The sequence below is a fragment of the Desmodus rotundus genome, chromosome 2 (genome assembly GCF_022682495.2).
Source record: "Desmodus rotundus isolate HL8 chromosome 2, HLdesRot8A.1, whole genome shotgun sequence".
In the NCBI taxonomy this organism is placed as follows: domain Eukaryota; kingdom Metazoa; phylum Chordata; class Mammalia; order Chiroptera; family Phyllostomidae; genus Desmodus; species Desmodus rotundus.
In genome coordinates, this window is record NC_071388.1 from 91,935,811 (window position 1) to 91,961,574 (window position 25,764).

The 25,764-nt window shown below is 41.0% G+C and overlaps 1 protein-coding gene across 38 annotated transcripts in view; it reads right to left on the bottom strand.

Moving 5' to 3' along the window:
• The window catches only part of ZBTB20 (zinc finger and BTB domain containing 20), an 830,054-nt gene that overhangs the window by 49,832 nt on the left and 754,458 nt on the right, over positions 1-25,764 (bottom strand). For 34 of the 38 annotated variants that reach the window (XM_071220624.1, XM_053918373.1, XM_053918372.1 and 31 more), the window contains 2 exons: positions 23,321-23,484; positions 22,761-22,948 (listed from right to left, as the gene is read on the bottom strand). In XM_071220624.1, the coding sequence (XP_071076725.1) occupies positions 22,761-22,948; positions 23,321-23,331 (199 nt within the window). In that variant the 5' untranslated portion in view covers positions 23,332-23,484. The remainder of the gene's footprint in view (positions 1-22,760; positions 22,949-23,320; positions 23,485-25,764) is intronic. The other 4 variants (XM_053918396.1, XM_071220626.1, XM_071220627.1 and 1 more) reach the window with 1 other exon arrangement.

Here is a 25,764-nt window from a genome sequence, read left to right on the forward strand (position 1 = left end):
AAAGAGCTTCCCAGACAAGAAAAACATAAAGGAATTCATCACCACAAAACTAGTACTATAAGAAATGTTAAAGGGACTTGTTTGAGAAGAAAAAAACATAAATAATAACAAATTGAAAATAACAATATACCTAGCAATAACCACTTTAAATATAAATGGATTAAGTGCTTCAATCAAAATATATAGGGTGGCAGAATAAATAGAAAGCAAGACCTACACGTATGCTGTCTACAAGAGACCCATTTCAGATTGAAAGATACACACAGACTGAACATAAAAGATGAAAAAAGACATTTCATGCAAACAGAAACAAAAAAATTAAGCTTGTGTAGCAATACTTATATCAAACAAAGTAGACTACAGCAATGGTTATAACAAGAGACAAAGAAGAACATGAGATAATGAAAAAGGAATTAATCCAACAAAAGGCTATAACCCTTCTAAACTTTATGCACCAATGTGAGAGCACCTAAATAAATAAAGCACATATTGATGAACACAAAGGGAGAGAGTGACAGGAGTAGAGTCAAAGTAGGGGACTTCAACATCCCATTGACATCAAAGGATGGGTCGTCCAGACAGAGATAAAAAAAAAAAAAAAAACAGAGGCTATTTAAATGATGTTTTAGACCAGATGGATTTAATTGGTATATTTAGAACACTTCACAAAGCAGCAGAATATATATTCTTTTCAAGCACACATGAATCATTTTCCAGGACAGACCACATTAGGACACAAAACAAGTCTCCATAAATTAAGGAAGACAAATCATATCAAGTATCTTCTTTGACTATAATGGTATGAAACTAGAAATAGCTACGAGAAAAAAACCTGAAAAACACACAAACACGTGGGCGTTAAATAACATACTACTAAACAATGAATGGATCAACAATGAGATCAAGGAAGAAATCAAAGATACCTTAAGAAACATGAAATAAAAATACAAAACCCCCCAAATCAATGGGACACAGCTAAAACAGTCCTAAGAGGAAAATCCATAATATTATAAGCCTACTTCAGGAGACAAGAAAAACCTCCAATAAACCATCTAACCTTATAATGAAAAGAATTAGAAAAACTAAGCCCAAAGTGAGTAGAAGTAAAAATCAGAGCAGAAATAAGCAAAATAGATTGAAAAAAAAAACAATACAAAATATCAATAAAACCAAGAACTGCTTCCTTGAAAAGATAAACGAGATTGACCTTTAACCAAACTCATAGAACTAGAACAATTAACCCTAAAATTCATACGGAACCACAAGACCCTGAATAACCAAAGCAATCTTGAGAAAGAAGAACAAAGTTGAAGGTGTCATATTACCTGATATCAAACTAAACTATACTGGTGTAAAGGCAGACACAAGGATCATGGAACAAATGGAGAGCCCCCAAATAAACCCGTGCCCAAACAGTCATTTATCTATGACAATGGAGGACAGAATATATGATGGGATCCAGATAGTCTATTAATAAACGGTAGAAAAGTTGGACAGATACATGCAAAAAAAATGACTAGACCATTTTCTTATACAATACACAAGAATAAACTCAAAATGGATTAGAGACTTAAATGTAAGACCCCAAACCATAATACTCCTAGAAGAAAACATAGGCAGTAAAATCTCTGACATTACTCTGAGTAATGTTGTTGCTGATATATCTCCTTGGGCAAGGGAAACAGAAGAAAAAAACCAAACAAATGGGACTACATCAAACTAAAAACTTTTCACTCAGGAAAGGAAACCATGAACAAAATGAAAAGACAAACTACAGTTTGGGAGAAGATATGCAGCAATGATACATCTGATTAGAGGTTAATATCCAAAATTTATAAAAAACTCATACAACATAAAAACAAAGAAACAAAAAAACCAATGCAGTTAAAAAATGGCCAGAAGACCTGAACAGACATTTCTCCAAAGAGAACATACAGATGGCCAATGGACATATGGAAAGATGTTCAGTGTCACTAATCATCAGAGAGATGCAAATTAAAACCACAATGAGATATCACCTCACACCTGTCAGAATGGCCATCATCAATAAATCAACAAACAAGAAGTGCTGGTGAGGGTGTGGAGCAAAGGGAACCCTAGTGCTCTGTTGATGGGATTGCAAATTGGTTCAGCTACTATTGGTTGAGCCTCAAAAAATTAAAAATAGAATTACCTTATGAGCTAGCAATTCCAATTCTGGGTATTTATCAGAAGAAATCCAAAACACTAATTCAAAAAATACAGGCACCCCTATGTTCACTGCAGCATTATTTACCATAGCCAAGATATGGAAGAAACCCAAGTGTCCATCAATATACGACTGGATAAAGAAGTGGTACCTACATATGGTGGAATATTACTTAGCCATAAAAAATAAAATCTTACCATTTGTGAAACATGGATAGACCTAGAGGATATTATATATTATGCTAAGTGAAATAAGTTGTACAGAGAAAGACAAATACCATATGATTTCACTTACATGTGGAATCTAAAGGAACGTAAAGAATAATACAAAATAACAAAACAGAAATAAACCCAGAGATGGAGAGAACAAACCGATGGCTGCCATATCGGAAGTAGGGAGTGGGGACGGGTGAAAAAGGTGAAGGGAATAAGAATTACAATTGGTAGTCACAACATAGTCATGGGGATGTAAAGTACAGCATAGAGAATATATATATATATAGTTAATACTGTAATTGGAAAAATACAAATTTTAAAAAACAGTGGAAAAGAAAAATAAGAATATTTTAATACACATTTACTAATGAACTGAAAAATTTTTTGGAGTTAATTTTTAGTTATGAGATGAGAATATAGTCAAACAAACGGCAAGGATTTGACTACCAGTTTTATGGAACCAATTATAAATATTCAGTTTTGGGTATAACCAAGCTACATGCTTTATGAATTTCTATACTTTGAGCATCTGATTCCAGTGGAATAAAACATTGGAAGTTCAAACACCTTCTTTACTGTCTTGTGAAAGCCAAGTTCTAACTCTGTGAACAAAGGCGTTGGACAGCTGTGATTCCAGACAACGTTCTGAGCGCCACCCATGCCCTCATTCTAACGCTGAGATGAAATGGCTGCTTGAGGAGGGAGGACCTGCTGGGACCAAGGAGGGAAGTCAGTGAAATCTGAGGTCGATGCCTTTAAATCCTCTTATATTGTAAACCTTTTGAGACACATTTTAGGAATTTGAATTTTTTTTCTAAAGCTCTTTCCTTACAAATTTAGCTGCTGCCCTATTGTAACCTCTTCCTTTGTTCACTAAATCTGGGGAACAAAAACACAGAGATGCTACATCTGTGGGTGGGATAGAAAAGTGAACAAAAGAATCTACTTAAATTCACAAAGTACGCAGTTTGAACTTGGCTTTGCATAGGCCTTAAAGAAGGATCCATATATCCAAATGTACAATTAATAAATTCTTTCCTTTATTTTGCTAGAAAAGAAATTATCCATTCAATTTGTGTATATAAAAACCAGCATTTTCTTACTAATCTGTTCTTCTTTTGATCTCTACATCATCATATACGTATTTCAAAGGAAAAATAAATTTTTAACTCTAGAGTTTGAATATCAAGCATACTCCCAGAAATGGCATTCTTTTATTTTTTTTGAAAATATCATCAATTGGTGGTAAAACATAGTTAGATAGACAAGAAATAAATTTTTGACTTAACTGAACTTCACTGAGTGAGAAAACAGAACCCTATAGTGTCATTTAGAAAAAGCTTTTTGACTAAAATAATCAGACCTTCTCAATTCACAGACTTCAGTCCTCTTGTTGCACAGGACTGAAATGGCTTTTGCCTGTGTCTTTCTAGAAAAAGTAAGTTGTTTCCGATATGACAACTGGTTTTCTTTTTTTCCATTTTTTAATTGTTGTTCAAGTACAGTTGTCTCCATTTCCCTCCACCACTCCTCCCTGCCCCACCCCTCCCCACCTCCCACCCTACCCTGTTTAGCTTTGGCCAGGTGTCCTTTACACATGTTCCTTGATGAACTGGTTTTCAAGCACATCTGTTTGTTGGTATGGGAGGGGCTACACTATTTCTCTGTGGAAGGAGTGGACTCGAGCCATGCTAGATTGTTTTACTCAGGAATGGAGGCTTTCTATCTTAAAGCAACAAGAACAACAACAACAAGGAAAAGGGTAACTGTTTTGTTGGATGACTAGTCAAGAGGAAAGCGCAGTGGTGATTTATGCGGTCAGTTTAAGAAAGTAGCTGAAACTACATCTCAACAGCCCACACGGGGTGATCGATTATAGAACCAGGCACAGGATTTCCTTAAGAAAACATAAGGTGTAAGTTCCTTTTTGGCTCATGCTGGTATGAAGAAGATCCTAAGTAAGTGTTCTCAGAACTTAAAACCTTGGAAGGCACTGGTAAGTAAGTGAAGGAGAAGAGACATTGTAATTAGTCTACTAAAAGGAGTAAGGTATTTTATTTTTATACTCTGTACATATTTTTGTTATTTATATATTATAGGAAAAAAGATATTAAGCTGTAAGAGTCTTCTGTAGTTACAGGTAAAAATCTAATTATTTCCTCTTCAGTGAAGTAAAATTTCTGTGCTAATCCGAGAAGCTGGACATTCTGCCATCCCTCGCCTGTATTGCACCCATTTTTCCTTCTCCTGCTGAGTTTGAAAGTGTGCTTTCTCTACTTACCAAATCTCATGTGCCATTTGAGAACCCTATTCAAAGTCCTTCCTTCTCTGTGGAGACTTCTTTGATAACTGGAGTCCATTCTAAGTTCTGTTTTTTACCCACTGCTTGGTGAGGTAATAAACTGAAGCAGTATTTAACCCACTGAATTAGTAAACTTTCACAGGCAATTAGGAAAGGCCAAGCCTTTACACAGGTCCGGGCTCCCTTTCCCCAGGGAGCTGTGGCTTCAGAGCCCAAATCATATGTTAAGCCTTAAAAATGAAGCCTTAAGACAAAGAGCTTTGTTTGGAATCCACCTTCTCTAGGGAGAATTATGCTGGGCCCTTTCTGGGGTGAGGAGGGGAAGGCTGATGCTTTGGAGTGAGATTGAGGTGGCCTGAGAGGGAGAAAAACAATTTCCCTCAAATGGGGACAGTGACAAGGTTTGAGGTCTCTGTTTGCACATTACTCCAGTTGGGGTAATTGCTTGTCACGATTTTAGAGGCTCAAATAAAAAAGCCGCTGTCTTGAGACTAACAGTGATGATCTTGGGGCTGGGCCCATGCTCGAGAACCGCTATGAAGGGCATCTCTAAATCCAGTAATGCAGTAGTTCTAGGCAGTCAGACGGACAAGGCTCAATGGTGTCTTTGTCAGTGGACAAATGGTGTCAATGATGGAGACACCATGGACGAAGGGGCTGACCCTGCCCTGAACTTCACGCATCTTGTACAGGTCTGAGGAGGGAAAGGGAGACCTTGGAACATGATGGAATTTCTTGCTAACTTAGTGGCCTTGGATTTAATTTGCTTTAGACATTAAAGCTATGTTTCTTGCACCTGAATTTTGAAGAATACATCTGAACTTTTTACATGTGCAGCACGTTTAGTCCTTAATAGTATATTATTGATTGTCTCTCTTGATTTTCTTGTCATTGTGCCCGTCTTATCTCTATGAAAAGACTCTAAGAAGGCTAGTGTCTTGCATTGTTATAACTATAACACTAACTCCAAATTAATGACCTCCCACACTGCACGCACATTTCTTTACTGTGAGGGGTTCCTATCTGAGTATTTGTTCAGTCAGCTCTCTAACGCCCTTAACGAACATGCTGACAGTAAGTGGCAAACTCAGGGCACCATTTCTCTGAGGCATGCCCACATGTCTTGTAGGCCCAGGGGTCTTTCCGTCCCTGAAATTCTGTGTGATGCTCTCCTGTCCTTGGTTCCTCTACCCTGTCTCATGGGGGAACAGCCACGGTTCTATTTTCAGTACGGATTTAAAGTCTAAGGCAGTCGGTTTCTTATGTGTTCGCTGACTCTCCCACAAACTGTGCTCATTCATGTATGATTTTTGACACACCCCATACTATCCCCATCTTCCTGATTCCATTTCCCCCAAGGGGCACCTCTTGGGTCCTTCTGTCAGCTGAGAATTCAGTGGAACTCAAAGCTGAGCTGTACCTTGTAACCAACGCTGAGAGAGAAAAAAACAATCTGTGATATGGTATAAAAATGATCAGGTCGAGCTCCCACCACTCTTGCCTACCTTAGGGAAGCTAAATTGCTTTGAAACAGATGTTACAGAGATCTCTATCCATCAGCTTTGATAATGGGTATTTATATTTGTCTAAACAATGTCAGGGATTGTTTAGAATATTTTCACTTGGTGGCCACTGGGTGTCCTCATTTACAAAGTAAATATGCAACATTTAGTGTAGGCCACCAGAGAGAATAAAAGACACTAGTTTTCTTTTTGGCCTTTCATATACCTGGTATAAATTTATCGCTGGACTCACAACCAGGTCGCATATTATACTGTTTAAAAACCTTCAGGTCAAATTGTTGAATTTTATAACCAAAAGTAACTTCTACAAGTTCCAGACATGAATTTACAAGGCTGTTTTCTCAATAGAGGGGACTGTGATCCAGCTATTCGAGTGAGCCCTTATTCATTTGAAAATTGGCATGGGACTTGGACTCTCTACAGAGAGGGCCAGGAGGGAGGAACAGAGAAGGTCTTAATTTATTCTTGAAAAAAAAGAGAACACCACATATCACCATGGGATATTTGTTAGATTCTGTTTTTATCTCAACTTCTCTGAAAACCAATTAAAAATAATAATGAGAAAGATAAAATATGTCTTTTACCTGGAAAACCTGAACTAATGTGAAAAACAGTATAAGCAGCTGAGTCATATGATGATTATCAATCATTTCAAATTTAAAGGTAAAGAACTGAGTCATTCCTGTGTGGACCAGGTATCTCACCTGTAAAATAAAGATGCTTGTGCTTCACAGCGATGTTGTAGGACAAATAAATAAAATATGCAGGCATAAAAGGTTGCTAGGAAGGGAACCGATACACAGGATGGACTGAAGATACTGCTAATATTCTAACTGTGGTTGAACCACAGTTGTGTGACTTGTCCCTCGTGGCAGAGAGGAGTCGAGGACAGGGCCCACGCAGCTAACACGTATTTACTGATTTGAGTGCTCCAAGCATCCAGTGTGATCCACTGCTGAGCAGTCCCTTTGTGCTCCCTAAAGTGAGTTTTGCACGCCTGGATTGTCAGTGCTTCAACATTCCATCACGCACATATCTGAAGAGATTCTTTCCTTGTGCAGCCAAAAGGGTTTCTATCGCCCCACCTGTAAATTTCTCAAACTTGAGATACAGAACCACCACTGAATATATAACAGTACTTGCTTTCAAATGTCAAGTGTATTAGCTAACCTTTTCCAAAAGCAAAGTTAACTTTACTGTAGTAATTTTTTTCACTAGTGTACATCCCCAGCTTCATTAGTATTCTCGGGCAAGTCGTTTCAGTATACAAATTATCGATATGATTCTGTGCTGTGTAACCAACAATTTATACAAATAATATCAGGGAAACTCTAGGAAGATCTCTGTGAGCTATTCACTGCCTTTCAGAGACATTCTCTGTCTTACTAGCTTTGTTTAACAACTTTTCCCTGTTGTGCCTATAGCACAACTCTATGCAACTCTTAATTAACTGTTCAAATCTGCAACAACGCACAACAGCCTGGTCACTTTCACCCTGAGATTCTACTGAAGGATCACAGTGCACTCAGAGTGTATGGAGAAGTGCTCATTTCTTCTACAGATCCTTAAATTCCTGGGACTTATATGGCATTTTTGACTCTTTAATTTGTAGATTCATTTTTGAACTACTGTAACCCTGAAGACACAATCTGCTGAGCCCTCCTGGTTGTGTTTTCCCCTAAGCTTTTTCGCCTTTCAGCTTCCTCAGTTTGCTCCTTTAATTTCACTTTTAGAACTTCTGGAGATTCAATGGCTAAATACCTCACAGTGCAGGTCTTATCTGATGTGCCGGCGCCTGGTGTGGTCTAAGACACACTGGTGTTTTTGTTCTTCAAGTAAAAGACTGATGTTCTGAAATCTAGACTCCAACACAAAGGAGATCATTAGCTCGTTTTAAGTGTCTCTTTTCTTCCCTCCCGGCCTCTTCCTATCTACCCCAATACTTCCTTAGTCCTATGCACTGGCAGCAGATGGTGACCATATTCCAATGCTGAGTATATACGAAATCGTGCCATGGAGAACAGAGTGGCTTCAAAGTTAGCTTTCTATTCAAGTAGGATGGCAGAGACTTCTGGAGGAGTGAACTCATCTCTCATTCATTTAATCCACTCTTCATTCAGCCAGGAATTTGTTTTCCTACATATCCGTCTACTGTCCAGCCAGCTGAGTGAGGGTGGGCGTGAAGAACTCTCTTGAGGGCCCTTCCAGCAGGAGGGCATGAAGACTCTCTGCCAAGCTCTTGTTTCCCTGGGCCAGCTCTGCCTGCTGCTGGTCAAACCATGCCATTCTCATGAGAGAAGCTTAAAAGCCTTGTGTTGGGGGGGTGGATTTTGCAAGAACTGTCTCCTTGCTAGACCGGCAGTCACACACCATATTCCCTAGACAAAGATGAGAGCCGGGAAAAGGATGAAACCAGGAGGAGGCTGTGGGGTTGCAGAAAACTGTGCAGGATGGTACAGTCACGGGAGGTGGGAGTGGGAAAACCTTGCCTTTTTGTTGTTTCAAGTTTTGCTGGAGCTTTTGTCTAATCATCTGTTTGAGCATCTTGAAAATAACTATCTATTTTCATGATATCTATCAAAAACAGGCACCAGCTTATACTACAAAGTTGACCCTAACCCTGCCATATTGCTACTAGAATCAAAACATGCAGCAGCCTATATGGAACAGAAAGCGATTCTGTTCTCCCAGCATGAAAACCAGGGGGCATTTGGGATGCACTTGGTTTTGTAAGTGTGCTGAATGAAAAAACATCAGGTAAAAAAAATCAGTGCCTTTACTTTTTACAAATGGGTGAAATGCTCACAAGTGCGCTATACTCTTACTTTTTCTCCCCACCTTATTCATCATTCAACACATTTTTGCTGAGCACCTCGTATGTCTCAGCATTCTGCTACGGGTCCAGCAGCGAACAAGACAGGCTGGATTTCTGCCCTCGCCCATTCTTCCTCCTGGCCAAAATAAGCATTTAACAATCTAACGGCTGGAATATTATTTGAGAAACAGGAATAATTCATCTTACCTAGTATTTCTTCTGAATCCTTTCGAACATATTTCTTGAAGGTCTCAACTCCTTTAACCAAGAATTTCTGTCTTAAAGCTCTCTGTCTACTGTTATATTCACTCCCTTCTTGGTTACAATGTTGACAGTTCCGATTGCAACTGCTACTTTTTTTTTTTTTTCGGTGGGACTGTAACCCTGAGGATCTGAGGATTGAGGATCTTTGTTTTTCAAGCGACACATATATTTTCTCTGTAAATATTGTACCATCTAATTTGTGTCTTTGGATTCTGCTGATTAGCCATCAACATATGATTTAAGGAATACTGCATATGAGATGCAGAAATCATGACTCAGGAAGTTATTTTAAAGCTCTGACTTGGGATTCATACAGACTTGCATACAATCTAGTTGAGCATTTGATCTGCAGCTATTACTAAGAGACTTGTAGCTCAAGTTTCGTGCCCATGTGTCTCTGGAATTCTATACTCAGCAGCAAAAGCGCTCAGGAGTTAAGAGAAGCAAATGTCTGACATCGTCTCCACGCATTGCCATAAACTATGTGGGCACCATGGACAGGAAAGGCTTACTAGCTACAATGAGCCAACAAGTCTTAGTGAGTATCTTTAAGATAATATATTTTCTTCAGCTATTACAAACTGTTTCTGAATGGAAGAAGGTAAGTGAGCTGGGTGATTAAGAGCAATCCTCTGCTGTGAAACACATTTACTCTCCTAACTTTACCTCTGTTTTGAATTATTTCAAAATACTCTGAAGCCATCAGGCAGACTGTCTTTCAAAAAGATAAAAGATGCATCTACTTGGTTGTGAGTATACGAGGGGAAACCTTCCCAAAACTGGAATTATCTTCTGTGTGACAGGCCCCTTGTAGTATAGACTTCCCCCACTGGGAACCCATCTGTATCAGTGTACCAGCTGGCGTTGTGTGAGAGGCTGCGTTCAGCTTCAGTGAATCCTTTTCTGGAAAACTTTCAATGCGTTTGCCCATTTCATGATGGGTGATTTACAAGCGCACCTGCCCACACTGCACTGAGTGTTCAGCAGTTTTTGACCAAAAATGGCCTGACTCCTATGCCCCACCCTCCAATTTACCCTCTCTCTCCCTGAGCAATATTTTTTTTGTTTCCCTGGATGAAAGAAGTCCTCAAAGGGAAACATTTTGCTGATGTGGAAGAGGTGAAACAAAAAAACAGTGGAAACACTAAAAGGCATCAAAATCAACGAGTTCAAAAACTCTTTTGGGTAGTGGAATAAATGTCTCAAGAGGTGTGTTGCATCAAATGCAGAGTACTCTGAAGGTGACTGAAATTTAAACATGTAAGAATAAATACACCCTTTATATAAATAAATTGTTTTTGGGGGCCCCCCTTGTACCTCTTTGGAAAGGGCTCTGTGATGTGTCAGCAGAGCCACGTGCCCACTTTAAGGACCAGATGTTTTGGCCTCTTCAGGTGTGAGGGCCGACAGGTGGCCACAGCTGAAGGACACTAAGGGTGGACAGTGGGGGCTTGGCAATGCATTCTGAGATAAGATAGACACAAATCCATACTCTAGTGTGTGAAACCTCTCATGGATTACAATGCACTTCAGGACATTAAGGAACTTAATAGGTTAATATAATACAAATAATACTTTAAAACTCCTTTATACCAAGAACAAAACATTCAGAAAGTTTTTTTAACTTCTCTGTGTCATGGTTTCCTTATCTGTAAAATGGGGTGTTTTATAAGAATGGTGTAGTGTCTTTTACACAGAGTAGATGCTTAGTGAATAGTAGTCCTCATCCAATTTTTGAAGAACAAGACAAGTGGGGGAATAAAAGAAGGTAAAAAGATAATGGAGAGGCTTCCCTGTCCACCCAGACCTGACTCCAAGAAGGGGCAAGAAGGGGCAAGAAGAGGGCATGGTCTGGCCTTGAAGGGAGGAGGGTGAGTCACCCTCATACTCTCCTCCTGCCGACCCAGAGCTTTTGTCTTTGTCACTCTCAGGAGGAACGACAGGCACCTGCCACAACCTTCCTTTATGTTGCATCAATCTTAGTACATTTTTACTTAATAATTTAAAACACTATAGCTAGTGCACAAATTCACTGAGTGCTGGCTGCCTGTCTGGCACTGTTTTAGGGGCTTTACATACAGCATTCCATCTAATTCTTAGAATAACCCAGTGAGACAGATACTATTTTCATTCTCATTATGCATATGAGGAAATGGAAATACAGGGAGGTTAAGTAAAGGCATGTAAATGCATTCACAGGCTGAAGTTCACATTAAAAAGCATACAACTAGACCATGGGGGGCGAAAAAACATTTTCTGAGCAGCCTATGGTACAAATCAGTCCATTATCAACATGTTTCAGAAATAGCTTTAGAAGTCTGTTGTCATACCTGCCCCTGACCTGCGGGCACACTGAGGGGACCTGAAAGAGCTTTAGGAGTCAGTCTGCCTTTGGAGGTTCACATCCGACTTCTCTTCGTTGGTTCTTGGTTTACTCATGGGAGCCAGGTTTGAAGATGCAGATTGTGAATTGGGATATGTCCCGGGGAAGTGGCTCCTTTTACTTTTATATAGTTTCCTGACCCTGATCTAATGAAAGTTCTTCACTCGTGTCCCAGAACAGCACACCCATAAGTGTGCATGTGTGTGGGCACATCTTCTTAGGAAGTTCATGGACTCTTAGAGGGAGGCCCAGTCACGGGACCGGTGGAGTTTAAGGCGTCCAGGTTAAGAATGCCTCCTCTGTACCCCCTGCCCAAAGCCCCTGCCTGTGACACTGCCCAAGGACAGGAAGTCTGCTTGTGTCTCAGCATGTTAACGCAGGACTATGAGGCCGCTCTGGGAGCCCGGGATCCAATCATCCCTTTGGGACTTTTAGGTCAGGAATAAAATGGAAATGCTAGCTTTGGGGGAGTTTTCTTAAAATTGGAAAAAAGCACCCAGGCCTGCCTGGGGAGACCTACAGAATTTCCCTGAGGAAAGGACATGCATTCTTTTCCCTTGGGTTAACTTCTAATGGCCGTGGTTCAGAATTTGCATGTGTATTTTCCATGGAATTAAGCTCTGTAGCTCGAATTTATATACACTTTTCTTCCATTATCCCTCTTTTATCAAAATACCCAATTGAGATATGAGGCAAAAAGACAATAAGTGATTATACAGGAAAGGAAATGATTATAGCAAAAAACTAAATGACAAAGTTAATTTAGTTACTACTTCTTGAAATTCGTCATGTGGTATTCTAAGTGCCACGCCAAGTTTTCTTAAAAATTATGCATGGCCTGGAATAATACTGCACGAAATCTTGGAACAAAACTGACCCCACAAACCTATCTGAAACCACTGAGGATAAATGAGTAGGAGGAAATTCTTTTTGGGAGTTGGAGAGGGCAGGAAGAACTCCTCAAGGTCCACTTTGACGTCAACTTGGAACTCATTCTTCCTTGTGAAATTACAAAGACTCATATTCAAAATTCTCCCATGTGGTTGTTTATGTAACTCACAATAATGATAACATTTTTTTCTTATTAGTTTTATAGGTAATTTAATAGCAGAGTAAAGAAACCTTTGATTTAGTTGGTTCCAGAGTGCCGTCCTGAAGTAGAAGAAATTGCAGATACTGTGTGTCCATGTGACAGTGGCCTTAGGGATGTATTTGACCATCAAACAAGCATTACAGTGTGAGTAAACAAGTTTAAAAAACCCCACGGATAATGAGCTTGAGGGTGTCCGGTGACGATGAAGCAGTACATGAGAAGATCATGTAGGTTTGTTATTGATTACTGCAGTGCTACTTGAATTGGACTTATCTGGAAAGAAGTTCACAGAACGTGGCCTTTTAGAAAGATTATGCTTGGAGATAACTTGCTTGAAAAATTTTTAGAAAATGTAAATGTTCAAAGTATACGATACCTGTCCTGTGCCTAATGCTCAGAGATTCCAGGGGGAGGGTGAGTATTCGGAAGTCATCTGAAGAAGACATGTAACAATTCTTTCAAAACATTAGTTCTTATAAGCTAAAAGAAAGCGAAAGCAATGTTGGAAGGAAGTAGAGGAAGAACTAATATAATAAAATAGCTGATTCGTTGGGCTTGGGTAATGATTCAAATTTCATTTACATATATTTATCATTCCAATTGCCCTGCAAAATGGGAGATCTAATTCTCTCACCTTGCCTCTTTAATTGCAGTCTCCCTTAACACTGGCTTGGGATTCCTGTATCATAAATATATTCACTACTCTGCTTTTGTGTTACCTGTTTATTATTTCTTTTTAAATCATTAAACTTCTTTAAAAAGCAGTTCATAATTGATGCTTTCCCATTCATCCTCCGTTGGCTCCTGAATTCCTCTTTATGGCGTTTCTGGGATGCACCGGACGGCTCTCTTGACAGCCCCAGGCAGCTACCCGTCTTCGGTGTCGGTGGCGCCCAGCACTGTGGCCCCTCCCCCTCCCTGAACTACCCTGGTTTTCCTCCTGTGTCTCAGACCCTCTTTTCTTCTCCTCCTTTGATGGTACTTCATCCTCTGTTTTATCAATCATTGTAAATATTCCCCAAGGTTCTACTGTTCTTTTTTCTGTCAACAAAAGCCACCTGTGAATTTACTCCCACATTCATGGCTTAAAGTATGGCCTCTTGGCCAAAGTATTTGCTAGCCTTAATTTCAAATCTATTTGTGACACCATATTAGTCTTCTCCTGGTATCTAATGCTCAGCATCATACAAGACTAAACTGTATTCTTTGCCTCTAAACACATCCTTTCCACCTTCTCTTTTTGATATCTTGGCATTATCTTTGATGATTTCCTCTCTCACTGAGCAGTCAGCTCCCAAAGCTGTCCATCTTCTTCCATAGCCTGATGAATCTTGCTCTTCCTCATTCCCACCCCCCCGCCCCTGTCACCAGCCTCCTTCAGGTTACTAATAGTCTGAATGAACTATTGTCAAAGCTTCCAGGGCTCTCTCCTTCCTCCAGCCACCCTCTCCCACATCCACGGATGCTCCACACACTGGATGCTAAATTAGACCTTCCCACAGCAAAGTCCTGATCGTGGCTACCCCTTCTCCAACACTTCCACAGATCTGCACCGGAATGCAAAATCCTTATACCTCACTCGCCATGGAACTCCATTCGTCTTTCAAGAGAACTCAAATGGAACCTTCTCTGATACACTGGACTGGATGTTACTGTTAACTGTATTAAATGTATTTTATTAACTTTCTAACTTCTATCTAAGATAATGGGGATTTGAAGACATGTACTAAATTCTAAGATTCCCAGTGGCAGTGTCTGTTTGGTTCCATCTTTGCCTTGTATCCCAGTAGAACTTAGTGTAGTGCCAGGCACATAAGACATACTCTATACATGCTGGCCAAGCGAGCGAATCAGTGTTCTGGTGCATCCAGGTATAAAGGATGTAGCTTGAACCACCCTGCAGGGCGGTCATTTGTGAATGTATCTTATCTTCTCTATGAGACTCTAAGTGTGCGGGCACAGCACTCCGGTCTAACCTTGGTCTTACACATTGAAAGCATTCAGTAAATTAATGAAATGAATATTCCCGACTCCCTCGTTATTCAGAAAACCAGAATTGTCTTAGAAGCAGACTTAGTAACAGGCAGTACAGTATGAATCCGTACTTAGCAGGGTTCTATTCGGGGTCATCCTCTCTGCTGGGAGCCTCCTGGTACGACACCTGCACTCTTTGGGCCTTGGTCTCCTCACCTGTACAATAATGGGTTTAGACCAGACAACTTGTACTCTCTTTCAGTGCTGAGAAAAAGTTCTAACTGGCCCCAATCCTCAGAACAAAGGATGTAGAAGCAGAAGGAAAGCAAACAGAGAAAGCTGAGGTAATGAGGGGTTCGACTATACAGTTCCCGTTGTGACTGGTGGGAGGATCTGACTTAGAATTTTCTTTAAGCAGGGAATTCCTAGAGTCCTCATGCATGTTCTCAATTGATCCTAAATGATCCATTTCTGAGGGCAGTAGTACATGCGATTTTTTTCGAGTCAGAAGTGAGAAGCCCTGACAGATCTGGAGGAACACTAATTTTATATAATGAAATTTGCCGCGAGCAGAGGAAGCACATATGAAACTGTCACTAGCAGCTGCAGATAAGAATTAAAGATGTACTCTTGCGAGACAGGAGAGAGCGAGACGAAGCCCTGAAAATCCGGTCAGTCTCAAAAATTCCATGTTGACGATGATCAGCACTTCCGTGCGATATCTGGGAAGGCAACGTGGCAGGGTGTGACTCGAGGCAACGGGCCATGAGACCGGATTTGCCAAGGGACCTGAGAGGATTTCACAAGAGGACAGATTGCTAGACTCTCGGAGACTATGAGTCAGTGACAGAGGTCCAGCTTGACACTTACAGGTGACACTGGGGCTCCAAGAATGAGTCTTTCTCAATAAGAAAAATCGTTCTAAAATTTGTCCATCAATTATCAGTAGGCCCCTCATGGTACTTCCTCCACCCACTGACTGCATGGAATGAAGGGCACTTCTGCCTATCAGAAAAGAAGTGGGGATCTTGCTTTCTTATTTATTTAGAGAGCAAATATCTCTAAAAAGGACATACAATCCAGTGCAGCTGAATTTTAATGACAGAGAATTTTACCTAAATACAAACTGTCCATGATTAAAATAAACTGTAAGAAGGTATTGTAACGGAACTGTTTTGTTTTCTGAGTACACCAAGCTGTGTTTGTGTCTCTGTGGGTTTGCTGTTGTTCCTTCCACCTGGAACGTCATTTCCTTCTCTTCTACTTGACACACATTTACTTTACCATCCAGGTCGGATGTCACCTTCCCTGTGACTCCCTGTGAGGCCCTTCCCACTGCTTCAGCCTCCTCCTCAGGAGCTCGGTAGCTTTCTGTGCATCACTGGACACTTTTAACACCGCATTTGTGCATCCTCCTTTACAGGATTACAGGGTTAGGAAAGTGTTTGAGGATGCTGTGAGCTCCTACAGTGAGGCATGGTGTCTTGTTTGTCTTTTCACCCCTGGTCCTAGCTGCAGACTTGGCACAGAAGCGGGGGCTCAATACCATGTGATGAATGACTGAGTGAAGGAACGCATGAATGGCCGAGGTGAAACTGGTGGACAGAAGTTACTGCATGAAGTGACCAGAGACAACACCCAATGGAATTAGTGTGGTAGGGAGGGGGCAGGTGTTACAGAAGGAGACAAACTGTGCTGGAAACTTCAAGAAATGTGATTTTTAAAGTGAATGTGTCCCTGGATATACTGAGTGCAGGCTCTAAGAAATTTAAGAAAATAGATAAATTAGCTGACACTGTATAAAGGCTGCACTAAGCACTGAACCCTCTACACAAGAGGTGATCAAAGGCAATGAAAATAATTCCAAAGAGAATATGTATCAATTAACTCAGAAAAGGTGACTTTTAAAAAGGGAAAGACTATGTTTAAAGAAATGAATCCACACAGGCCAGAGGCTTACTTGGTTAATGAAACAGCAGAAGAACAGTTTAAATTGTTAGCAATGAAAAGGTAAATATATAATTCCTTATAGGAAGTACAATAAAGAGGAATGTAGGGTATTTGGAGACACTGAGAGCACTTATACCAAAGATGCTCTATTTACTCTTTAACTGATATGGAAGTGATTAGAAGTTAATAGCAAGTCATAGGATAATAATGATCCATGGTTGCTTATTCCACCTCATTTTGGCTATCTTTCTTCTGCAAATTAGTGTGACCCCAAAATGTGTTCGGGATTGTCCAACTTGTCCTAAATTCCATAAATACACTCTTTGAGAGGATGCATTTTTTTTTTTTTTGCCATGTCTCTATTACGGTTCTTCACAGATGGACCATTTTTGTCCTCCCAAAGTCTAAGAATAACTCTTTCAGTTATCAAGACATACCAAAATCCAGTTCAGCTGCTCCTGTGGGATTCCAGGGAGTTTAGTCACATCTGCTGAGATACATGGATTTGAATCCAAATGAAGTTTTTGTTTGATTATACATTTTGAAGATTTATGGAGGTTTTTTGGGGGCCAAAATGTTTTTCATTTTTTGGCACTCCAAACAGAGATCTTCAGTTATAAACACCGCCTCCTGAACACCTCCAGCAGAAATCCAATCTTTTCATGTGAACAGGTGCCTCAGGAAGTTTTTGGAAGGTTTTACACTGAATTAGCTTTCTGATTGGAAAATTCCTGAACACACAGTCAAATTTGCCAGAGACCTTCAAACTTGCGCGAGCAGTTCTCCCTCACACAGACACGCATTCACACACACAGACAACCCAAGTGAAAGTGAATCTGAGCCCTGTAAAACAGAAGCGTCTTTCTCAGGGGTTAAACACTGAATGCAACCAAACTGAACAACAACAACAAAAAAACTGATGGGAGAGGTAATGAATAAACAGCAAGAACAGAGGTTCAGATTCTTCCTGAGCGTGTTCCCCTTAAAGCTTAAAACCTTAAAGCTTTACCTCAGAGTTCAACTACACATCCTTTCAGTAAAAATTCCATCTCATTTAATTTCAAATAAATGCTCAAGCGTTTGCATTTCTCAACACTGCACCTTAGAGTATTCCTACCAATTCCTTTCACTCACAATCTTGTTCGAACAGTTATTTTGAAATACTTCCTTCTCCAACACAAGTAGGTCAACTGGATTCAAATCTGAATGAAGGACAAAACACTACTCTCTAAATTTTTTCCCCCGGCAAAACCTGTGTCTTACTTGATTCCCTACACTTTTTCTTTTCCAGCTTGAATATAAACTGAAAAGTTGTTACAGAGTAAAATATTATTTTCAGCCTGAATTCTGAAAAGTTATTAATAAAATCACTCCCCCATTGGGCATGCCCAGGACTCGAGGGGAAGTCTGCTTTCAAGTTGTTCTCATGGCCCTGGACCTGATGCTCCAAGGTGGCCGGGAACCGTAGCCTTCATGCACTTAGCAGATTTCTGGCTCTTTATCAGGGACTAAGAGGTTTATTTGAAGATATGAATCATTTCCTTCAAAATATCCTTTACCCTATTTACATGCTTGCATATTCCTGCCATTTTGTTTCCCCCCTACAGCTTTACTAAGAGAATTAATTATCTAGAAGAACAGGAACATACAGTAAGTACATCTGAGATACAGGATGAGAAACAGTATGTCATCTATTAGGCCTGGCTAAGACCAGCAGCTGATGCTAAATGGGAAGGAACATGCACCAAATGTTTTTTAATCACAAAGTTAGTAATTAATTGCTCTTTAAAATACATTTTATGCTTTTTTCTGTCTGTGTACATGAAATGCACATTTATTACATGCCAAAAATTACAACATTATGGTTTAAATGTGACTGGCACGGAAGTCCGGAAATCAGAGTTAATGTTCCCACAGCAACTTTAATTCTGTCCGTGTGCACACGCAGAGCCATAATCGCCTTCCGTTCCCGGATCATACATATAGATGGTGTGGGGAGGGAGGCTAACGACCCACATCCTCAACTGTAGTTACAGGAAAAAACAAAGGATAGAAGCTGTGCTCCTTTCCACCATGTGGAGATGAACAATGTCCCTGCGCCCGGTGTTGTGTAATCGGGGATGAAAGACTCTGCTGTGATGCCGCCACTTAAGGGACAGTTTCTGTTGCTGTGGGAACCTGAACTTTGCATTTCCTGACTTTGGGGTAATTAAAATGTCAGCCTTAATGTGGCATTAATAGAGTTTGCCATAAAAAATCCTCTTTGCTTTGTTCTCTAAAAAACTGCTTAAAAGTTCAAACTGAACCAAGTGTACTAAAAATTTTAATCTCGGGGACTTGGACGGGTGAAGCAAAGGGCTGGGGGTGGGGGAAGGCCCGTGAAGGTGGACGGCAAGGCAGGCAGAGGGATGAGCCCACCAGCCTCCCCGCCAGGGCTCAGCCCCAGCAGAGTCATGCTACCTACAGAGCTAGAGTTAAAGCCACCCACACGGCAGTTTGGTAACGTGTAAAGGTTAAATTAAAAATAAATAAAAACTGCTAATGCGTAAGTGCATCTTGGCAAGGACACACAAAAATAAGACAGTCTGATGAGACCAGTGCAAAACACGGGAAGGTAAGTAACCACGGGTGGCAGCTTCAAACAAAAGAGAGAGAAGGGAGTCAGTGAGTCCAGAGTCAAAAGTGGGGAGGACTGCCCGAGGGGGAAGGGTCGCTTCTCCACTCCCTTCCAGGGGAGGCTTATTTTGGGAAAACGGATGTGGAAGAAATATGCAAGTGCAAGTTGCCTATCATGTACCTATGACTGTGATGCTCATCATGACATTTGTCAGGGAAGGCTTCTCACTGGGAGAGCCTCGTCTGCTTTCCTGGTTTAGTCCTGTTTCAGCACTTGAAGGGAGAACTTGGCTCCTCAGCCCATCCTCAGCCTGTTCAGTGGGTAACTGTCCTGTCAAACACCTTGGGATTTTGTACCCATTTCAGAACTCATCTTAACTCCTTCCATTATCATTGTCTGCGTTTGTTTGCATCAGACTCTTAGAGATGGTGCAGAGGTGAAAACCTATGAGGTAATGGGGGAATAGCACTAAAAAGGAAACTGTTAGTGTATGCACTGCAAAGCAGCACATGTCTCAGTAGCAACACTAACCTCATCATCTCACAACGGACAGCACTTCTCAACCATATTCCTTCTTGTTTTGAACATTGCTGGGATCTTTGGCCAAATTTGAAGTGGCTCAGCCGGTTAAACAGTCCACTGAGAATTTGAGGGGGTCAGACTCATCCTCTTCGCTCTACAATTTGGCCTGCGCCCTTCAGATGCAACAGCACTGTGGCTTACCCACCCTTACCAGTTCATAGTCGGAGCTGACTTTTCTTTAGCGGGGATGTTCACACATCATGTTTCATAACCCCAACACCAATGTGAATAGTTGCATATTTTCAAGATGCCTGTTTAGAGCCAGGAATGCCATCTCTGGGCTTGGAACAGAGAATTCAGGCTGTCCACAGCGAGAGCAAAGCCACAGACATCCTCAGTATCTGAAAGAGTTAATTACTGAGCAAGTCATTCTTCTATCTGGCTGTAAATTTTCTCAGTTTTCTCATCTGTAAACTGGGAAGAGTTATAATGACTGACAGGAAATGGGCATTAAAGCATGACTCAGAATAATTTTGCTAAACATATGACAAATGAAAAGGTGCCGTGAAAATTCAGGCACTTGTGAGAGCTTGGAACACCGCACACTGGTGGAGTGTTTTTGCAGTTAAAGAGGCTCGCAAGTCAAGGCCATTATTTTTAAATTCCCCAAATCTGTTAGTTCTAAACAGGAACTGAATATTTTACCTTGAAGAAATTAAGCCTTTAAATTAATCTATGGTAAGAGTGACATTTGAAAGTAAAAACAAAATAAATAAAACAAAGAAAGTAAAGGAAAAATCCTCTTGAATGCAAGAAGAGCATCCAGAAATTTTAAAGCTTAAAATAAATCTCTTTCCTGTCTTCTCTTAAGCAATCTCCAAATGGCCAGATTTCTGTGAATCTTTCCTAAAAACAATTTTCTTTTAAGTGTAAGCTCAAATCAGGACAAACTACAATTTGAATATATTTGGAGGAAAGTATAATCAATTTAAACAACAGGTTGGAGCACAGAGGACTTTCACGTCTTAATGGGAAAATGAAAATGACTTTTTAAACAGCTGGAGATTGGGCTTCTCCTCCCTCTCAGACACCCCGCTGACTGGCCTCCTCAGCGCGAGGAGGCACCGCGCTCGTCTAGCTCCCTGTGCACTCTCCGTGCCAACGCCAAGGCCTGGTGGGAGGATGCTTACAGTAAAGTGCAGTAAGTGAAGCCCAGTGCTGCTCCTAGTCAGAAAAACATTCATTTTGCTGCAACAGGGGACTTCTGGGCTAAGGCCATTCTATGTAATCTTCCCCATAAGGTGTGGCAGACAGCCAGGCGATGAAGGTCTGCGTGCAGGAGCTCCAGGCCCTTCTCCACAGGAACAGGCTACCTTCCTGGTAGGTAGGGACAGTGTGCACATGTCTGTGGGCTCTGTGCCATGCTGTTTTCCAATTCTTCCTGTAATTACCATTAGGCCAGAGACTGCCAGGCAAGAAGGGCCAAGGATGTTACTATTACAATGGCCCACAGAACACAGTCGCCCCTTCTGACCCCAGGTTTCTCTAGAGAAGCAGCAACTGTGCACAAATTACACAGGCTGTAGAGACTTGGATGTTCTTACCACTTGTTTCATTTTCTGGTGACATCTGGAGTGTGCTCTCGGCCCAGCCAGGAACAGAACAATCTTCCTTCGCCCCAACCCCAACCCCGAGGTTTTGTCCCTTTGTCTATAGACTGTTATGAAGAAAGCAAATAGGGAATGGAATCTCCTAGACTCATCCACCTATTGCCCTCTTTGCAGAGTTTTACATTTGTTTTGCCAGAATAATAATACTAGAAAATTAAGAATCTCCTTTCCTAATTCATAATCTATGCCTTTGTAGACAGAATAAATGGAGTCTCTTTTATTTTGGAAAATAAAAATTTCTCGGTCATTCCAAAGAAGAATACGCCAGCTCCTTGCCTGTTACCATGTTTCCTTTACGGAGATGAGTTCAGAATAGTTGTTGGGTATCTCAAGACTAGAGGGGATATTCTTTCAGATTGGACCCCAAAGTTTTTCCATTCCTTTCCTTTGTTAACACGTATTTCTTTTCTCTCTGAAGTATTGGGTTACTTTGCAGAAAGAGAATGAAGTCTCCTAAATGTGATTTATCAACTTTCTTAAAATAGAATTTAAAGAAGTGACTCCCAGATTAGTGAGAAGACAGCAAAAACAAACGGCAATGGAGTGATTTCAATACCAACGATCTCATTAAGCTGCCCATTTCCAAATTTAGCCCATAGGCAGTTTTTTTTAATTAAAAATTATTTTTAACCTGAATTCTTATTGGCTACGTGAAGCCTGGGTGGCTTCTGAATTCTTGGAAGCCATTCTCTTTTCTCCTGTAAATTTATGCTATCCTTTAACCACTTTAAAATAAATTAAAAACTGGAAAGACAGAAATGCAGCCAAGCTGCATGAGTCTCCAATAACTAATGCAAAGCTGACTTGTGTTATGTAATTCCGTACTGGGCGTTTCCTCGCATCGACCCGGCCTTCAGAGGTCCCTATCTGGCCTTCAGAGGTCCCTATTTGGCTGCTCGGTTAAGCCCTGGTGGAAGTGCTGTCATTGTTATCACGGGGACAAAGGAATAATCAGAAAGCAGCAACACAACATCACAACTTCTTTTTCTGAGTTACTGTTATGAAAGAGAATGTAGTTTGTGTAATCAATCAGCCTTTTGGGGCCAAATGGCTGGTCACCTGGTTTTAACACTCCAGCTTTGAAAATATAGATGTTGTCTGAATCAACATGGTGGCAAGTTCCTTTTGGCTACTTTAGAAGACCAAATGGAAACAGCTTGCTCTGTGTGCAAAAAAGCCAGAACCCAGGGGAGAAGCATGCTCCAAGCACCGCGAAGACACCATCACCTTCCTGGTGTACTCACAATCAGATGACCCGGTGTGAGCGTGAGAGTTTGTCAGTGAATGTGTTGAGTGGATGAGGGCCGGGTCTGGAGACAAAACAGCTTCAAAGTTCAGGCAGGGAAGGCCCGGCTTGGCGCTGGATCCACCCGGCTGAGTAATCTCATTCTCCTCAGATGCCTTCTGGTTTTCAGCTGTCTTGGGTTTCTTCCTGAAAATAAACAAAGGGCCCTTTGAAGGAACTGACTGCATATTTGGGAAAAGGCATTTTTAGAATCTGTTAAAGATAACTTGATTTTTTTTCTGAGGGGGGATGGGAGGGAGTCCAGTATGTCCCTTGTTTTAAAACAAGCTGATTCTTGTTTTTTTTCTTCCCTCCAGTAATGGCCTAACTGGGAACACATGAAAGCATATGGGCCGAGCAAACAGCGCCACATTTGGACTCTGTTGGCTGCATAAAAAGACCCTGTCCCAGAACTTTAGACAGCTTGAGCTATGTATGGCTGACATTATCCAAGAAAGCATCCTTTTTCCCCCCTTAAGAGTTTTAACATGGTCTGGAAAAATACTAGTGGGTGTTTACCGTTCTAGCATTTGTCAGGAAGCTTAGAGACAGGACCCGTGGAGTAATGGGAGGAGCACTGGACTGGGAGTCAGGAGACTTGAGCTACGGTACTAGCTGTGCCTCTAACTTGCTGTGTGGCCTTGGGCACCTCACTTCACCTCTCTGGGCTTCAGTTTCCTCATCTGTAAAATAAAGGGCTTGGATTAGAAGGCCTTAGATGTTCCTTCCAGCTTTCATTTCTGTGCATGGAACACATTATGAACATTCAACTTTCTTGCAGTTTCATTAGATTTTATTTCAGATCTACACACAATCTCAAATCACAATCCAAATCTGCAGGCTGTACAGGTGACAGGGGTAGTGATGGAGGTTTTATTGAAGTAGCAAAGGAAAAGTGAAAGAAGAGCTTAGATTCCAATAGGTAGAGGGGGGGTGTCAATGGGTATCCTCTATTCCAAACTCATTACTCATCCAAAGCCTCAGATTCCCTTTGTTCTTTGACTTAGTGCATGACCCTTGAGTATAGGAGTGTGACTGTGTGTTTGAGGTGTGACAAATAGATGGGTAAAGGGAATTAGAAAGTAATTATTGCTAAATGTTATTTGGGGAAGGAATAGGAAGTTAAAGAGCTCAGCTATTGGTCAGGTCCACTGTTCTCACCCTTGGACAATGCAACTGATACATAAATTAATAAACACTTAGCTTAGGCTGAATGTACCCTAGGTCTCAGCCACACTCAGTTATTAATCACACCCTAAAAATTCTCCCCAGTTTCCTTGGCTCTCTGCCCTCTATCATCATATGCATAGTGACCAGAGAAAGGGCTTTTTTAATATTTTGGTAGAAGATTATGTGTGGTACAGAAGTTGTAGATAGAATTGTTTCCATGTCCCCCTTGTTTCTATCAGCACAGCAATGGACTTGTTACACGGAATATTTTCTATTGGAATCTGCTGTATTGGGTAGTTAAATATGCCCTCACAGAATGTGGGGTTACGATCACCATGCTGTGTTTCTGGTACAACAGGTTGCGAAATCAAGTGTGCTTTTTCCGAGGGCAGGGGGCAGAGATGGCAGGGTAAAGATGAAAACAGAGGAAAAGCTTTTAAGTGAACGCTTTTCCTCTGTTTAGGGGTATTTTTCAGTTGGGAGGAAGCCGATACAAGAGAAAGAACAAATTGGAATGCTTTACCAACTGTTTGTTGAGTAGGTAACAGGGGAATTAACCTCAAATTCTGAGTGTCTACACAGAACCCCAAAGACCTGGTTTCTGGTTTTTAGTTTAATGAGGTTCCCCAAGACGGAAGTCTCCCGTGCCCAATTCCTTTTTCTTTTTCTACGAAAACCAATGCCTCTTCTAAGGTCCTTATTTCTATCACCATTGTCTGCCAGCAGGTTGGAAACCACAGGGTCACACACCTCTGCCTTAAAGTCAGTTCATCAAGTCCTGAAAACTCGGCTTGCTCTATGTTTTTCACACCCATTTTTCCTTTCCCTTTGCATTGCAATCACCTGAGCACTTTTTATTTAGGCTGCTGCTCACTTTGTGGCTCTCTGCCTCCTTGACTCCGAGAGCCCCACTTCTCTGCATCTGAGGCGGCCGCATTAGCCTGACCCTCCAGGTGAGTTCCATGTCTGCTTCTAGCTTAGCTCACATGCCCTACATGTTGGTCATACTGAACCCTCAAATTTCTTGAATAGTTTCAGAACGTCCTGGGGAATATTCTTCCTTGCTCAAGTTATTTCTCTTGCTTTAAATGCCCTCCCCTTTTTCAACTGTTGAAGTCCTATTTATCCTTTATATTCATTAAATGTCGTCTCCATCTTGTAACTGTGTTGGTTTCTCTCTACCAGATAGGACTTCTTTCTCTCAAATTTTCCTCCCTCCCATCTTTCTCTGAAATCCCCAAACACTTTTTACTTCTTGTATTTTACTCACTACATTTTGTTTCAATAATGGCTATTTACGTGCTTACCCCTCCTCTGCGACACTGCAAACTCTCTGAAGGTGAGGAAAGGTCCTCACCGGTGTTGAGTTCCCCGTGTTCGTGCGCTGTTCCTGTCTTCCTCCCCTCCCACCATCCATTAGTCACGTATTCATTTCTAAACACTTACTGTGCGACTATGATGTGCCAGCGTGGGTTAGGGAATTAAAACAAAGATGGTTTTTGCCTTTCCAGAGTTTGCTGTCTAGTGTATACTGCTAAGCCGAAGAGGGTAGACACAGCTATCATCCAATATATGCTTGTTGATAAAATGAAATGGGGCAGAAATTAAAGTATATTTTGAGGATAGTCATAGTCTGAGTCCCAATTAAGTTTCCTACTCTTTATGCAGCAGTGAAATCTACCTGGAGTGGCTGCTTTTACTCTGCATCCATGAAGGACACTTGGTAAAAGTAGGGCCGTTTTGCTCACAAAGTTAGGCTGATCCTCATGATTCATTTAAATACAGGAATGATA